This window comes from Betta splendens, chromosome 3 (genome assembly GCF_900634795.4).
Source record: "Betta splendens chromosome 3, fBetSpl5.4, whole genome shotgun sequence".
NCBI lineage: Eukaryota > Metazoa > Chordata > Actinopteri > Anabantiformes > Osphronemidae > Betta > Betta splendens.
Window position 1 is genome coordinate 15,088,571 of NC_040883.2, and position 16,504 is coordinate 15,105,074.

The following is a 16,504-nucleotide window of genomic DNA, read 5'->3' on the forward strand; positions in this document are numbered from 1 at the left end:
GCATAAAATGTATTTGGTTACTGCTTCAGCCTGTATTAGACCAGTTCACATATACTGGCAACAAAGTGTCAAAAGATAAAGCACAAGGTTCCAAACTTGCATTTAATGGTAAGACAGCACTCTGTATCAGTGAATACACTTTCATTTTAAATTTAATGTCCCTTTTTCCAAGTAAATATTTAACTGAAGCCAGACAGGGAAAATATTATTACCATTGCACCCTTACCTCTGCCTGATGTTTGGATAAAAACAAACGGAGGTTGATCCAGTGCAGGGCGAGCACCCAGAAAGGCATACAGAGGGCCAGTATATATACGGAGCTGCCTGCAGCGTCACTGGTTCTTCCTGCAGGAGCACAAGCTGGGCCACTGTGTCCGTCAGACATGGCTCGCCTGGCCTTCCCTGTCTTCCTCGTTGTTTGCTTCTCTTTGCTCCGCGTCAGCTGCAGCCGTCCTCCTCGGATCAGAAAGGCCGTGTCGCCTGGAGGTAATTACACAAACACCATGCAGTTCAGCAGTAAAGTGCTAAAATACGCTAAAAAGTGTATATGACCAGCTTCTCCTGCCTCTTCACTGAGATGCAGCTGCGGATGAAGATGACGTGAAAGCCCAGATTGAGAAGTTGTGGCAAGAGGTGAACTCACTGAAGGAGATGCAGGGATTGCAAACAGGTACCACTTCACTGCTCATAAGCATTACTTCACTCAGTAACGTCTTTGGAGGTGTTTTGTGTACCACTGTAATGGCAATGCTTTTCTTATTACTGTGTTCTAGCACGTGTAGTTGTTGGGATAATCTCAGTGTTGTTCGTGATTTGAGATTAAATCCTCCACAATTGCACATAGTTTGAGTTGTTGACCATATAGCTAATTCACTCATGAAGTCACTGGTTTGTGTTTCCAGTTTGTCTCCGTGGCATCAAAGTTCACAGGAAGTGTTATCTTACAAGTGAAGAGCCACGACACTACCATGAGGCAAATGAAGACTGTATAGCTCAAGGGGGAACTCTGGCAACACCCCGGGACGTGATGGAAAACAATGAACTGAGAGACTACGCAAAGAGGAGTGCCCTCGGATCCAAGGACTTCTGGATCGGTGTGGCAGACATTGTGAAAGAGGGCCAGTATGTTGATGTCAACAGTCTGCCAGTCACTTACTTCAACTGGGACCGCTCCAAGAAGCAGCCCACAGGAACCAAGAGGGAGAGCTGTGTTGCTCTTTCAGTTGCAGCACAAGGAAGGTGGTATGATGAGGTGTGCCGCAGCCTGAAGAAGTACATCTGTGAATATGTCATTCCTTAAAATTAATATAGATGGCTCGGTAATTAAAACTTTGCTAAACTGTAATGTTGATAATGTGCCAATGGTGGAAACATGAGTTGTTATTGAACATGAACTATAAAGATTGTTTTAATTGAACTTGTATCTGTGTATTAATTAGTTTCTTAATTACCTTTAATACATATAATATTGCCTGGGGTCAATTTACCATGAAAGCCAAATACCTAACAACTAAATGTGATCCATGAAAAGAGGTGATAAATGTTAATATCAAATCAATATCAGTGTCTGTTTTACTCCAAATTAAACAGAAACCTATACTGATATCTAGTGGCAGCAGCATAAAACTGCAATTTTGTTATATTATGCGTGTTGTACCATAGTTGTACCATCCCCGTTCAGCTGTTACATACTTACTTCAGCTCGTCTATCTATCTATCTATCTATCTATCTATCTATCTATCTATCTATCTATCTATCTATCTATCTATCTATCTATCTATCTATCTATCTATCTATCTATCTATCTATCTATCTATCTATCTATCTATCTGTACATGTATGTAATTACATACATGTACGTTATTCGATTTCCCATTTCAAAACAGATGTGAACACTGCGCGGAAAAAACACATTTTCTCACGTGTGTGTTATCTCTGTCCTTTTAAAACAAGGTAAACACACGTCACCCTGCCCTGCGACGTCACGCACGCTTATCTGTAAAGACTGTGACGTCAGAACTCCCCGAGCGAAGTCTCGCGGAGTTAAACACCGGCCATTTTTCTCCGTTTATAACAGGGCACTGTGCTTGGGTAATGTAAGCGATAGTGGTGCGATTACTTTTGTACGCAGACAAGTTTTTGTAAGTTTAATTTAGTTATCCAAGCGTTTAAAGTTGCAACAAACAGGACACGAGCCATGTTTGCGTTTACCGCTGCAAAGTTTTCTCGCTGACATTACTTGTCTGGATAGATGCGTGTCTAAACTATCGCACAAATGGAAATGGTGCCTAGCGAGGAGAACCAGTTCGTACCCAAGGAGGTGAGGTTATCACGGAAACGCTCATATTGGAAAATCAACCTTCGGGCATTAGCTGTGACTTCTGCATTTCACACCTACTAGTAATGAATAAAGTTTTGCAACACTTGCGGGTTTGAGATCATTGTATATTGTGCACAGGCTAGCTCAGGTGCTAACTCTTCGTTAAACATGACTTAGACGGCCTGTCATGACTTAGCTAACGATGTAGCTAAGCCACTTAGCGGCTAGCTCCACTGTGTCTCAGACAAAGTGACTTGTATGTATGGATCCAGTACTGTAGCGTAATTGTCGTCAAGTTATTCCGCCCTTCAGTTTGTCTTCTGGTAAACAGAACCCCTTGCACACTTCAGATGCAGCGACTGACATCACGTTAAAGCCCCAAAACAAAGACGACGTTTGTCAACATTAGTTAGCTAACTTACGCACTAGCTTGCTGCTGGAATTTGGCTAGCTTAGCTTTTTCAGTGCGTACATGGCAAGAACTGCGGCTAATCTAGATGTTTTTGAAGTCGCCAAACCAAATGGAAACGGCTTCATCGGTGACAATGATGGGCAACGCTAAAGCACCGTCAACCCCCGTCCGTAGCTGAAGAAATGTGCGCGCTTTGACCATTTCCCCTCATTTTGATGATTGTTTTGAATGAAACTTGTAGCGTATCTTGTGAAATTCGCCCCATAAGGCTAATGCTAAATAACCTTACTCGCAACGAAGCAGGTGTAACCGTCTTATTGCTACGTTAATATTGTGACTGTCACCATTTTCACAATACAAAACATTCGCCCTGGTAAAGTTGACCATTGAACCGAATCTGCTGTCATGACAGCGTTTGCTTATTTATCCTGCTGATCGCCTTGTTTTAACTAGCTACCGTTAGCACGCAATGTGCTACATATGCATTACAAAACAAAATTATTTTCATACGGTCATATATTTTACAGCAATATAGCAACAGTATACATCATGTTAAAGTCCCAGAGATTTAGGCTTCCAATTTTAACTAAGACGTTTTAAAATATGCCTCGGGCGTTCAGGCTCCGTGTACGTCATACATGGGACGTCATTTGTTTATGTGAAGGGACGGTAGAAAATTAGGATTTGTTGATGCGTGCTTTCAGTGTATTATTTTAATTACCACGATCCCGTCAGCTGCACAGTCGTTTTACATTAATGTGTTAAATTACATCGTGCTGAACAAATCTGTCAGTCAGATGACAAACAATCCTTTAGCTGTGCGCACATCTAAGAAAGACAGAAATACTAAACCTTGAGGGCTAATTTCTTGTCTTGTTACTTTGTTACTGAATGTGATGTACAGGTTAAGCTTAGTAGAAGATAAGGTAGGTAAGTATGTGATTTATGTATTAGGTTTAATTAAACTTTATTGTTATTATTATGTAGCTACATTCATACTTGGCTTGGAAACATCTGTCAGGGACAGATTCAGTTCATCATCACACAAGCTGCACTTACATATTTCTAGCTTACTGGTTCAATTTTAAAATTATGTGGAAAAAATATGCATTGTTGAGTCACAATTTAAAAAACATACAAACGATATTTAGCCGTGCATAATCAGGTGTTGTGAGTGAAGATTCTTCATTTACTGATTTACGGCACTGATTTATCTACTTTAACTTCAGTGTTCTTTACCAAACATTGCAGAGTTATATTCACGTTGTATTTATTAATATTCACAATAATTAATCATTATTACTTAATTATAATTTGTGCAGTTTAAATAGTTTGAGGTGCACCTGTGAAGACACTCTGCCTGTGCTTTGGAATACCTGTGGCTTCATGTCAGCACCTTGTGATTATATCCATTGTAAAAATAACCTTTAATCTCATAATACGCTTGTGTGTTGTCAGCTGCATCTTCTTTATAGGACCTGTCAGTCACAAATCTCACAATGAGTTTGCAAAAATTGAAATAGCCTGAATATATATTTATAGCTTTTATTGACTTTCCATCCAGACAGTGGCAAGTTTAGTCCTACGAGTCTGCTTCATTCAGTCCTAATGGGGCTAATGGAGCTGGCGTGTTTTACAACTCATTCACTTTTTGTGTGTGCTTTGTGTTTCTGTACTCCAACTATCTCCACATATTGTTAGGCTGTGTTTTGGAGCTGCAGACAGAGTATTTTTGATGAGATGAAGAGACTTTCTCAGGTAGAGGTTTCTGGTGTGGGAGAGTGATGAAGCATGGTATTAAATAGACGCATGAGACTGGACTGATAAACGTCATGTACAAAGCATTGATCATGCTGCATTTCAAATAGGAATCAGCTTAATGTTCTGCCTCTTTTAAACAAAGGCTGTTGGTCATGTACAAACCATGGAAAGCATACAAAAGAGCTTGTCTTTCAAAATATACTTTACTTAATTCAAGTTCATAATGTTTTGCTAAATTATCTCTTAAGTTAAATAATGCATTGGTGTTCAAAGTCAAAAATAGTCAAAAAAAGATGAACAAAGCTTTGCATGTTGTCTGCAGCAGCGAATGTTTTTCTTCCAGTCTTTGTCAGTTTTTAATTATCAGTTTAGAACTTTACTTGTTTCTATGACTAAACATTATTTGGTGAGTAGGACAGTAACAACATAAAGACACAAACATGTTTTTGTCTTTAACTTCACTTTGAAATAGATCTTCGAGGCAGGTGCAGTTAGAAATAATAATTGCTACTTGCTAATATAAGTACTGTGTCATGAGGGGACTGTTTTTTGTGTGTGCTGGCATGATGATGATATTTGCTGCAAATCCATGCAAATATTCTGCCTATGATATCAAGTATATTTTATAGAATACAGACGGAACATGAAGGCAGTGTATCATGCTAATGTTTGCCCCATTTGTCTTAATTTTCAGATCCAAAATGCAGCTGAGGAGCCCAGGGTACTGTGCATTATTCAGGACATCACCAGTGCAAAGACAGTCAACGAGAGGCTGACCCTCAACCTGCCCGCTTCCACCACCCTCTCCAAACTCTATGAAGATGTTGCCCACAAAGCAGGATATTTAAAAGGCACTTTTGCTCTTGCCTGGGGCAATACACCAGACATGGTTAGGACATTACTCCATGTATATTCACATTGTGTTTAGCTTGAGTTAAACATGTCAGATTTGCTGTCTGAAGGAGCCCAGAACCAACAGGTTTCCTTCAGTTAGGGGCCAGACTGACTTGTGTTGACCCTTCTCAGGCCTATCTGGCTCTGTAGTTCGCCTCTGGCCAATGTTTTGGTTTCGAGACCCTTTCTGTTGTGCTGTAGTTTTGCTGCTCTCATTAACCTAATTTCTAGCAGCAGCAGGCAGCTGCTTTTAGTAAAGAAAATCTCCTATAAATACAAGGGCTCAATTCAAATCAGGATTTTTCTGTTTCAGATGAAAAGTGTGGATTACATTTTTTTCATAATATGCAAAAACAGCATAGCACACGTTCTTAAAGAGACACATAACACAAGACTGTATTAAAAGAGGCTGTGGTATTCCAGAAAGAATACAACAATACAGAGCTGTTTGGCTCATTAAGTCATACTCTTCTTTAGTATTTTAATTATTCAGAACAGTTTTTTCTACACTGGTAGTGGGAGAATGTCCCTGGAGAAGAATTGAATCCAGCAGTTGATGCTTTGTGTTCTATCATATATTCTGCACAGGAGTAAATTTCTACTCCCAGTAGCAACAAATGTGCTTTGTGGCTCCTTAGGGAAGTGCACACATGAACCTCTTTTTTAGTTCCCCATCTTTATGTTTGTAGTGGTTCCAGTGACAAACTTTATTGCACTACATTGTGACAACCTTCTGACATAGTCAGTAGTAGGTAATAAAATTAATATGACAGCAAATGAAAAATGAATATTAGAAAAATCACAGCTGGTATATTGGACCTGGTCCCATCAGTATGACCAATAATAACAGGGCTCTTTATAAACCAGAAGGTTTCAAATATTTTTCAGTGTTGGAGGAGCTACTTTTCAAAGCATCACTTCAAACTTTAAAGCTACTTGGAAAAACGAACAGAAAACTTCATGCAGTAACAATACAAGAAAAAAAATTATGCCACTGTTTGTAACATTCACTCTTATTGTGAAGACACGCTGTTTCAATTTATATACTTTGTCAATGTAACCAACCATGATTTTTCGTTTTACCAAATTTCTGGTAAACTTATACATTTAGATTTTTCAGAATTTGAAATAGATTTTGCCATAGTGGTGTTCTCTGGTACAAAAACAGTGGTGACTAAGAGGTGTGTGGCCGAGAGCATTCACACATAACGCCAAATAAAAAGAGGAGGATTCTTTCCTCATGGGCTCACTCATTCTCTGTGTTTGTACCACTCCCTTTTCTTAAATGAGCCCAGGCTAATCCTTCTGCTGAACCAGGCCAAAGCCCAGGTGCCGTGTCCGTTGTTATCTCACTGACTAGGTCAGTGGATTAAGCTACTGCATGTTTCCACTGCAGCAGGAGAAAGACGGCTACGTAGCATTCACCTGTTAGCATCAAGCTGCTTTTGAATGCGTCATTACTGGGAATTTTGTGAAAATGAATTTAGGAGAAGTCTAAGTCTGCATGTAAGTTCCTTTAGTCTGCAGTTTGTAAATTAGCTTTTTTTCTTATTTAGTCAACAAGTATCTCTTTACCGAGGCTTTCTATTCAAGTGATAGTTTCCTTTTCCTTCTCTATAGACGCCCCTGGATCACCACAGTGAGATGTCCCTCTCAGAGTCTGCGTTTGAGCCTGGCGGTAAGAGGAATTTTCTCCAGCTGACGGACAAGGACGGAGAGCAACCCCAGATTGTGTCGGTGAGTGTTGCTAAAAATAAAATTATTACCTTATGTCTTGATTAATATGGTTCTACTACAATGATACGATTGTGTGCACAGGATGAGTCAGGAACAGCAGATAGCAGTGGCCTGGATGACAGTACCCAGGAGCGGTTTATTGGGCCTCTACCGAGAGACGGCAGCGTCGGTTGCAGCGGTGACTACAGCAGTCCATCTTACTCCTACTCGTCCATCCTCACCAAATCTGAGACAGGTGAGGTTTCGTCAGCTACTGAATAGGCGCTTCTTTATCCACTCCTTGCTGACTTTCTACTACTTACTCACCGTAGGGTATGTGGGCTTGGTCAACCAAGCTATGACCTGCTACTTGAACAGTCTTCTACAAACGCTGTTTATGACCCCGGAGTTCAGGAATGCACTCTACAAGTAAGCAGTCATGCTCAGCCTGTGTTTGCATGTGGTATGCAACTATTAAATTCATTCAGATCTATTTTTCAATTTAAGCTGGGAGTTCGAGGAATCAGAGGAGGATCCAGTCACAAGTATCCCCTACCAGCTGCAAAGGCTGTTTGTCCTGCTGCAGACCAGTAGGAAACGTGCAATTGAGACCACTGATGTGACACGGAGCTTTGGCTGGGACAGCAGTGAGGGTGAGTGTTTATGCTCTCTTGTGACTGGACTCACATGGCTTGTCTGCGTATTTCTGAGCATGTGCCTCAGTCGGCTTAATTCCATTTTTGTGCGTTTGTTTTTAGCTTGGCAGCAGCATGATATCCAGGAGCTTTGCAGGGTCATGTTTGATGCCCTGGAGCAGAAGTGGAAACAGACAGAGCAGGTAGGAGAAAGTGAGAAGTTTTCCAAGGTTTTAATAGGTTAAAATAATTCACATATTACTGGTAATGCTTTACTTCATGAAGGTTGAAATTAGGGTTTAATGATTTAGAAAAGAGTAAACAGGTAACAGGACTGGTTAATAAAGGACCTTTTATTAAAGACATAAAAAAAGATATTTAAAGGTTCACTTCAAACTCCAGTGTAGAAATTGTAAATGCACACAAAACCGGTACTGGTTGAACTCCTATGAACCAGTACTGTAAATATAGACCTGTATTTAGAGTCAACAGTGTATTGTTCAAAGATTTTGTTTTTGCGTATAGCACCAACCTCCATTCCACATATTGTTCCCTTTTTATTGAGAGATAAAGGAATTAGAGAATGGAGACAGTGTAGCAGGGTGAGGAAAGAAATAAATGTTGCATTGTTGCTAGTGAAATATGGCTGTGGCCTGACTGTCATGCCTCTCTATCCGCAGGCTGACCTGATCAACCAGCTGTACCAGGGAAAGCTGAAGGATTATGTCCGATGTCTGGAGTGTGGCTATGAGAGCTGGAGGATTGATACTTACCTAGATATTCCTCTTGTGATCAGACCCTTTGGATCCAGCCAAGCCTATGGCAGTGTGGTATGTTTCTAACGCTTTTTGATTCCTGTAAACACATTGACAGCAATGATTCAAACGGCATGCAACACTTCTTCATACTTAAGGCTTCACAGTCTGTTTCAACAGCTGCCTTAGATTTAGTACTCACACCTCTTTATGATGCAATTTGTCTCCCTTTAATGGTCATATTTTGATCAAAGCTGACCTAATACATATCATTTATTTTACAGGAGGAGGCTTTGCAAGCATTCATCCAACCAGAAACTCTGGATGGGCCCAACCAGTACTTCTGTGAACGTTGCAAAAAGAAATGTGATGCCCGCAAGGTAGGAATATGAGTTGTATGACGTGCATTACTGTGTAGACAAAACAGCATTCTGTGATTTACCTGATCCTTTGATGATTTTTGTGTCTGCACAGGGTCTGAGGTTTCTGCACTTTCCCTACCTGCTGACTCTACAACTTAAGAGATTTGACTTTGACTACACCACTATGCACCGTATCAAGCTTAATGACCGCATGACTTTCCCTGAGGAGCTTGACATGAGTCCATTTATTGATGTGGAAGATGAGGTAAGAGCATTTGGAGGGGGGGGCGTGGTATTTCTGGTTCACAAATGGTTATTACAGCTATCAGTTGTTGGACAGGGATCAACCTCGAGAAAATGCTATGCTGCACGATAGACAGGTGTTAGAACAAACAGTGACTCACAGCCTCTTGTTAACTGTTACTTGACATTACTATTATCTATGGTGGGAAGAAAAATGTGTTACAATTCAATTTTGAACACTTCATGGTCCTGTTTTTTCAGTCAAAATTCACAATATCAGTGGAAGATAAACACAAAATGCCTTCAGCTCATAAGCCACAGCTGCTTTGTTTCAGGAAGAATGTATATCATCAGAAGACGCTCATGACATTTATATCATATAAATTGTGGTTGACCTCTGTCTAAACAACTTCCTTTGAACCCCATCAATGACTATGTTTTAAAATGGCCCCCTCTAGAAGTCGCCTCAGACAGAGAGCTGCACCGACAGCGGAGCAGAGAATGAAGGCAGTTGTCACAGCGACCAGATGAGCAATGATTTTTCCACTGATGATTGTGTTGATGAGGGTATCTGCTTGGACAGCACCACCAGCTCAGAGAGGATATTGAAGCCAAAGGTAATGTTAAACATTGAACTCTATTGAACTCTCTTTTGTGAAAGACGCTCATTCCAGCACAAAATCCTTCTTTTTAACACAGAAGGTGGATTGGCTTCCTCATATTTTGTACATTAAATATTAGTGATGGTGGCTCTGCGCACTATAACCGTATGTCAAGGTTATTGTCATTACATCTGCCTTGTCATTAGTACACATCAGCGTCTTTATCTTCTGGTTATTCTGTGCATGCAAACTTGTTGTTATACAAAATGCATTGTCATCTGTTCTCAGAGTTTGCTGACCTTTGAACTGTTCTCCATCATGGTTCATTCTGGGAGCGCTGCGGGTGGCCACTACTATGCCTGCATTAAATCCTTCAGTGATGGCCAGTGGTACAGTTTCAATGATCAGCACGTCAGCAAGGTCAGCCTCAGCCCAAGTCTTTTTATTGTTAAATGTTTTCGTAAACTCAGGGTGTTGAATCATTCCTGTTGTTCAGATCACCCAGGATGATATCAGGAAGACGTATGGGGGCTCCTCAGGGAGCAGAGGCTATTATTCCAGTGCCTTTGCGAGGTCAGTTGCCATTCATCTGTCTTCAACACTCTTTGGTGTCATGCATCATATGATCACAGTCCAATGTAAGAAACCACAAGATATGTTTTGGTTATTGTAATTAACATATATATCTAGTGATGGATATGGCAGGTAAGTTATGAAAGGAATATTTTGTTTATATTTGTATTATTATTTTACAATACTCATTACAGTCCTTTGTTTTTCTTCCAACAGCTCTACAAATGCATATATGCTGATTTATAGGCTGAAAGACCCCTCAAGGAATGCAAGTAAGAAATTAATTCAGACAGTGCAGTTATGATGATCCTTTTTTTGTCTTATTGTCTTAATTTTATTTGGTGTGGTCTCACTAAATTTTTAATATGATAGAGGATTATGATTCATTTTCCCTAATCCAGTGTCAAATCTCAGTTCTGCTACAAAATTTGTATTACTGTATCAGTGAGTTGGCCTCTTGTCTGTCTGTCTGTGGTCCATTAAAGTAAATTTATTGTTTTTGCGGTTTTCCTTGCAGAGTGTTTGTCTGTTGAAGACTTTCCAGAGCACATCAAGAACTTAGTTCAGAAGGAGAAAGAGTTTGAAGAGCAAGAAAAGAGGCAGCGGGAGATTGAGCGCAACACCTGTAAGGTATGTGTTCCATTGGCTCGGATGGTTCTGCCACTGAATAATGGTTAAGGTAATGGTTGAAGGTGAACCTGCAACCTGCATAATGCTTGTCACCTTCAGATCAAGCTTTTCTGCATGCATCCTGCAAAGATGATGATGGAAAGCAAGCTGGAGGTGCATAAGGACAAAACTCTAAAAGAAGCAACAGAGATGGCCTACAAGGTTTGTTGGCTTATTCGCTGTAACGCTGTGACAATTACCATGTGACAATTACCATATAATTAATGCTAAGCATGCAAGTTCCTCTAAAAACTGCCTTTTAGTGGCCAGTTCTATTTTTACAAACAAAGAACTTGCCTCAGTCTGATGCTAAGTTGTATTTCTGCATCTTAGCTGATGGAGCTGGAGGGAGTCGTCCCTCTGGATTGCTGTCGCTTGGTTAAGTACGATGAGTTCCATGAATACCTGGAGCGTTCCTACGAAGGGGAGGAGGACACACCGATGGGCCTCCTGCTGGGTGGAGTCAAGTCATCATACATGTTTGACTTACTGCTCGAGACTCGACAGCCAGATCAAGTGTTCCAGCCCTATAAACCTGGAGGTCAGTAGTTCAAGATGGAGCTAATCTTGTTGTACTTGGATATACACCAGGTTTACACCTGTGTGTTTCTGATTTTTTGCAGAGGTGATGGTAAAGGTCCATGTTGTGGATCTGAAGAATGAGACCATTGCCACTCCAGTCAGTGTTCGGGCATATTTGAACCAGACTGTCACTGAATTCAAACAACTCATTTCACAGGTTACTCTATTGGCTTTTCTTTATTTTTTTTTGAAAAAGAATTTGTTCAATAGTAAAACTCTAAGATTGTAGACTAATGACATTTGTGTTTGTCCACAGGCTACAGGTCTTTCTGCAGAAACCATGCGTGTGGTCCTGGAGCGATGCTATAATGACCTCCGGCTCCTTTACGTTCCAAACAAGACACTGAAAGCTGAAGGATTCTTCAGGAGTAACAAGGTATTTTAATTCACAGGTTCTGACCATATATTTTCACAATTCAGTTCCAGTTTTGTGTTAAAAGGAAAAGAGAAGTCACACACACTTATTTTTTCCTCAGGTTTTTGTAGAGAGCTCAAGTTCAGCAGATCATCAGGTTGCTTTCACCGACTCACTGTTGTGGAAACTGTTGGATCGTCATGGGAATACGATCCGACTCTTGGTTTTATTGCCCGACCAATCTCCTGGCACATTGGCCAACAGAACTCTTTGTCAAAAAGTAGGAGGTGACTCTGATGTGGCCTTTGACGGGTCAAAGGTTAACCAGCAATCTGTAGAGGCGATTCTTGAGGAGAGCACAGAAAAGTTAAAGAATCTGTCTCTGCAGCAGCAGCACCAGGGCTCCAGCACTAGTGACAGCCAGAAAAGCTCCGACGCAAGCGACTTTGAGCATATAGAGTCTCCAAGCCAAGAGGCCGACTCCAGTTCTTCGATATGTGTGCCTGCAGACAACAGAGAGCTAGAGAACCGGATCCGTGCCACAGCTGCGAGCAGTGGCGGCGCCTCCTCTGACCCTGACAACCAGTTCGCCTGCGAGGAGCGCTCAGACTCTGAGGTGAACAACGACCGAAGCACCAGCTCAGTGGACAGCGACATCCTGAGCTCCAGCCACAGCAGCGACACGCTGTGCAATGCCGACAGTGGGCCCATACAGCTGGCCAATGGCCTGGACTCGCACAGCATCACAAGCAGCCGACGCTCCAAAGCCCATGAGGGCAAAAAGGAGACCTGGGACACTGCTGAAGAAGACTCTGGGACCGACAGCGAGTTTGACGACAATGGCAAGAGCAAGGCAGAGGCTCAGTACCTTTACTTCAGAGCAGAGCCTTCTTCGCAGGATGACTCTCCTGGCAGGGATGCACAAAAATGTAGGAGTCTGCTCTTAGAAAGTATTATTCACCCTTTAGTAGCGTCTTGTTTAACTATCTTGGCTGCAAGCTGAGCACAGACATGCATGCATAACTTAGACAATAGTTATTTTAAATTGTTGTTCGTTTGTGTTGTGCTTTAGGTTTAGTGGTTCATGTGGACAAGAGAATAACATTAGCAGCATTTAAGCTGAACTTGGAACCCTACGTAGGCGTCACCTCAACCCAGTTCAAGGTGTTTCGGGTCTATGTCAACAACCAGGAGTTTGAGAGTGTGCGACTGAATGAAACACTCTCATCGTTCTCGGATGATAACAAGGTAAAAAGAAATATGAAGAATATTTGCTTCATGTTTCAATTTTGTGCAGCAGAAAACTAAAGCATAGCTTGGATGTTTTACTTTTTTCAGATAACTATTCGACTAGGAAGGGCACTGAAAAAAGGCGAATACAGAGTTAAAGTATATCAACTACTAGTGAATGAACCAGAGGTAAGAACCTTTTCTCTTTGTTTGGGCTGTAACCAATGACCATTAACTAGGTTGCTTAGTCCTTTAATCACATGTTTTATTAATCTTGTCATGTGACCTGCTTCATTTTTAGCCTTGCAAGTTCCTTGTGGACACGGTGTTTGCCAAGGGCATGACTGTTAGACAGTCCAAAGAGGAGCTGCTTCCTCTGCTGAAAGAGCAGTGCAAGCTTGACCTTAGCATCGACAGGTAGGATTTGCCATTATTACGGACATTCCATGTTTAAGACCGTGACAATCACCTCTGAACAAAATGCAGCAGTGTAGCCAGCACTAAATTACTGATTCATTCCGTGTACAATCTGGATCCAGGGTTCGTCTCAGGAAAAAGACGTGGAAGAACCCAGCGACAGTGTTTCTGGACTACCATGTCTACGAAGAAGACATCAGCATTTCCTCTAACTGGGAGGTTTTCTTGGAAGTCCTTAGTGGTATGATTTTAATCTGCAGTTTATTAAATAAAACCTTGTCGAACCTATTGGATTGTAAACTCTTTTGGACAGTAGGCTAATGAATGAATCACTGATGTAAATACAATTGTTTTTTATTCATAAAAAATCTATTTGAGAAAAAAAAATCTTACTTACTTTTAAAATATAAATGTAACCATCTGATAAATCTTCACATGGAATAACGTGCAGTTACGGTTTCTCAGAACCAGAGAAGATGAAGTCCACGTCACAGCTGGCGGTTCTGACCCGGAGATGGAACCCTGCTACAATGACGCTGGGTCCGTTCCAGGAAGTGATTCTGGAGAGTAGCAGTGTAGAAGAACTTAAAGAAAAGGTGTCTGTTTCCTCATAAAACTATTTTGACATAAACAAACATGTGCATTACTAATATTCACAAGCATTTGTCTGTTTTGTTTGCAGCTTAGTGAAATAAGTAATATTCCTCTAGAAAACCTGGACTTTGCCAAGGTACGGTTATTCCATTACCACAAACAAGGTCTTGATTTCTCCTGTTTTTTTAATGTAATGTACTAATAAGACCTCTGTCTCTTGTGTTTAGGGTAGAGGAACATTTCCTTGTGACATTTCTGTGTTAGAGATTCATCAGGATTTGGACTGGAATCCTAAGGTTTCAACACTTAAAGTGTGGCCTCTGTACATCTGTGATGATGGAGCTGTGGTCTTCTATAGGTAAAGAGGAAACCTTTTTATATTTAAATACCTATTCATGATTCTGTCTTTCCCAGACTTTTAATTTCACAGATGAAAGAATGCTTTTCAAAAATTTGACTCAGGCAGATTATGTCCAGTTGTGACATATTTGTACGGTTGTGGCATGTGATTCCCCTTTGTTTTGCAGGGACAGCACAGAAGACCCTATGGAGTTGACTGAAGAGGAGCGCAATGAGCTGATGAAGAAGGAGAGCAGCCGCCTGCTTAAAACTGGACACCGTGTCAGCTACTCGCCACGCAAGGAGAAAGCCCTCAAGATCTACCTGGACGGAGGCCCTGCCAAGGACTGGGGGCTGGACTGAGACACAGAGAACCACTCCTGGTTATTTGGATTGTCTGGCTGCTGTAGAAAAGCAACCAGGCTTCAGGACTTGGCGTCGAGCCTGATAGTCACTTGATCAAGCAGCGTTGTGAGGCTGACGTGCTCTTACCTTCCTCTCTTCCAGTCCCACGTCTGGCTCAGAAATCCTACCCTGCACTATAGTGTATTGTACTGTAAAGTTTAAAGGGAAGTACACAAGCTATTCAATACACACAAGAATAAGTCAAAAAGATCCACAGCTGGATGCAGAGAGGTTAGGACGGTGAACTGTCCATCCTGTCTATTGAAGTCTGCCGCCTCCTTTTACATGACTTCCTTTCACACTCCTTCCTGTCACTGCGTGTTTCTCTTCTTGTTTCGGACATAGTTTGTTCTGACTGATCTGTGACCATCTTGTAAGACTGTAACCTCACACCTTTCAAGCACTGCTCTCTTAGAGGAACATTTTTATATTACCCTACTCACCTTTCTTCAGATACTTTTAAACAGCATAAAAGAACTTCTTATCCAGCCTTCCTCATTCTCACCTTCTGGTGAGACCTGTACGTCTCTGTGACTTTGAAAAGCTGAAAATCATTTCTTTCACAGGATCTGATTAATGAAAAGCAACAATTGCGAAATTGTAAACTGGAGGTTGAGTCCTCTCCTCCAACTCACCTGTATCGCCAGATTAACGTGTTGTTATGCGTTACTGCTGCTGTTTGTGCTTTATAGGAGCTTTGTTCCTTTTTTAATGCAAAGTACAAGAAGGCAAACCAAAGTAGGCTGTGTTGAGGGTCTCTTGTGTTCTTGTTTGTTGTAAATTATTTTCTTCCAGGGTTTGATCATTTAATTAGGTCTCATGAGGCACCAGCCACACATCAGCTGTCTGTATTAACCTTTAATTTAGAAAGTGCATTGTTTTTTGTCTGTTTCTTGCACCATTTGAACTTGGCGTACATCTCTGATGTCATCCGTGTGTTCCGTGTGGCGTTGTACGGAGGGGGAGCTCTCTGGGTTGGAGGCAGGAGAGGAAGCGCGAGGTTGGTGTTAGCGCTTCTACCTGCTGCTGCTTGATAGACTGACACCGGGGGGAGAAAGCCCACTGCCTGGGCAACGGCAACGGCTCTGAGGACTAAGGCTCAGCGTCATGGCCCCTGTGGACTCGCGATGCTGTCACCAGCGATTCACTGTAGAAATGCCAATATCTAAAGAAATTCTTTTTGTTGTTGTCGTTGTTGATGTTTATTTCTTTGAGATGTAAATCCTGTGTGGAAAAATAGTTTATGATTTTAGAAATTAATTAAATGCTTTTTTCAAAACTGTTCTGTCACGGTACTTTAAAATGTCTTTGTTTAACTTGATTTATATGACGAGCAAAACAAAACGAAAAAACAAAATTAGTTTGGACGTCTTTGATAACTGTAGATGTAAACTTGGACTTTGCAGCAGCTGTGCTGGACTTTAGCATCCAGGCATCTTATGCACATTTGAAACCAGTAAATGAAGCTAAATTAAGTGTTAAGGAATGCATGAAATAGGCTGAAATTCAGGTAATATGCCTTCATAGTTGTATGAAACACTTGTTTTCAATCACAGAGGAGAGCAAAAAATTTTTGTCTAATAAAATATCACTTCATAGTTGAACTTGTGCCTAATTAAACCTCTTAATATAGAGGTTT

The 16,504-nt window shown here is 41.1% G+C and overlaps 2 protein-coding genes across 3 annotated transcripts; both read left to right on the plus strand.

The window, feature by feature from the left end:
• The first annotated feature begins 260 nt into the window (after window positions 1-260).
• clec3a (C-type lectin domain family 3, member A) lies at window positions 261-1,417 on the plus strand. Its single transcript, XM_029144658.3, has 3 exons — window positions 261-486; window positions 584-670; window positions 903-1,417. The coding sequence occupies exons 1-3, from the start codon at window positions 384-386 to the stop codon at window positions 1,298-1,300; spliced, it is 588 nt and encodes a 195-aa protein (XP_029000491.1). The 5' UTR covers window positions 261-383; the 3' UTR covers window positions 1,301-1,417.
• Window positions 1,418-2,050: 633 nt separating this feature from the next.
• Window positions 2,051-16,147, plus strand: usp47 (ubiquitin specific peptidase 47). 2 transcript variants are annotated; one of them, XM_055507581.1, is made up of 29 exons: window positions 2,051-2,321; window positions 4,435-4,491; window positions 5,189-5,383; window positions 7,009-7,125; window positions 7,207-7,360; window positions 7,437-7,533; window positions 7,612-7,757; window positions 7,863-7,942; window positions 8,420-8,569; window positions 8,779-8,874; window positions 8,969-9,121; window positions 9,558-9,716; window positions 9,990-10,121; window positions 10,198-10,274; window positions 10,491-10,546; window positions 10,792-10,904; window positions 11,004-11,105; window positions 11,277-11,484; window positions 11,567-11,682; window positions 11,782-11,901; window positions 12,002-12,809; window positions 12,953-13,128; window positions 13,219-13,299; window positions 13,412-13,527; window positions 13,650-13,768; window positions 13,993-14,123; window positions 14,210-14,257; window positions 14,349-14,479; window positions 14,649-16,147. In XM_055507581.1, exons 1-29 carry the CDS (start codon window positions 2,277-2,279, stop codon window positions 14,821-14,823), a joined length of 4,158 nt encoding a protein of 1,385 aa, XP_055363556.1. In that variant the 5' UTR covers window positions 2,051-2,276; the 3' UTR covers window positions 14,824-16,147. The 2 variants fall into 2 exon arrangements, with proteins under 2 accessions (XP_055363556.1, XP_028999511.1); XM_029143678.3 differs by lacking the exon at window positions 4,435-4,491.
• The last annotated feature ends 357 nt before the right edge of the window (window positions 16,148-16,504 follow it).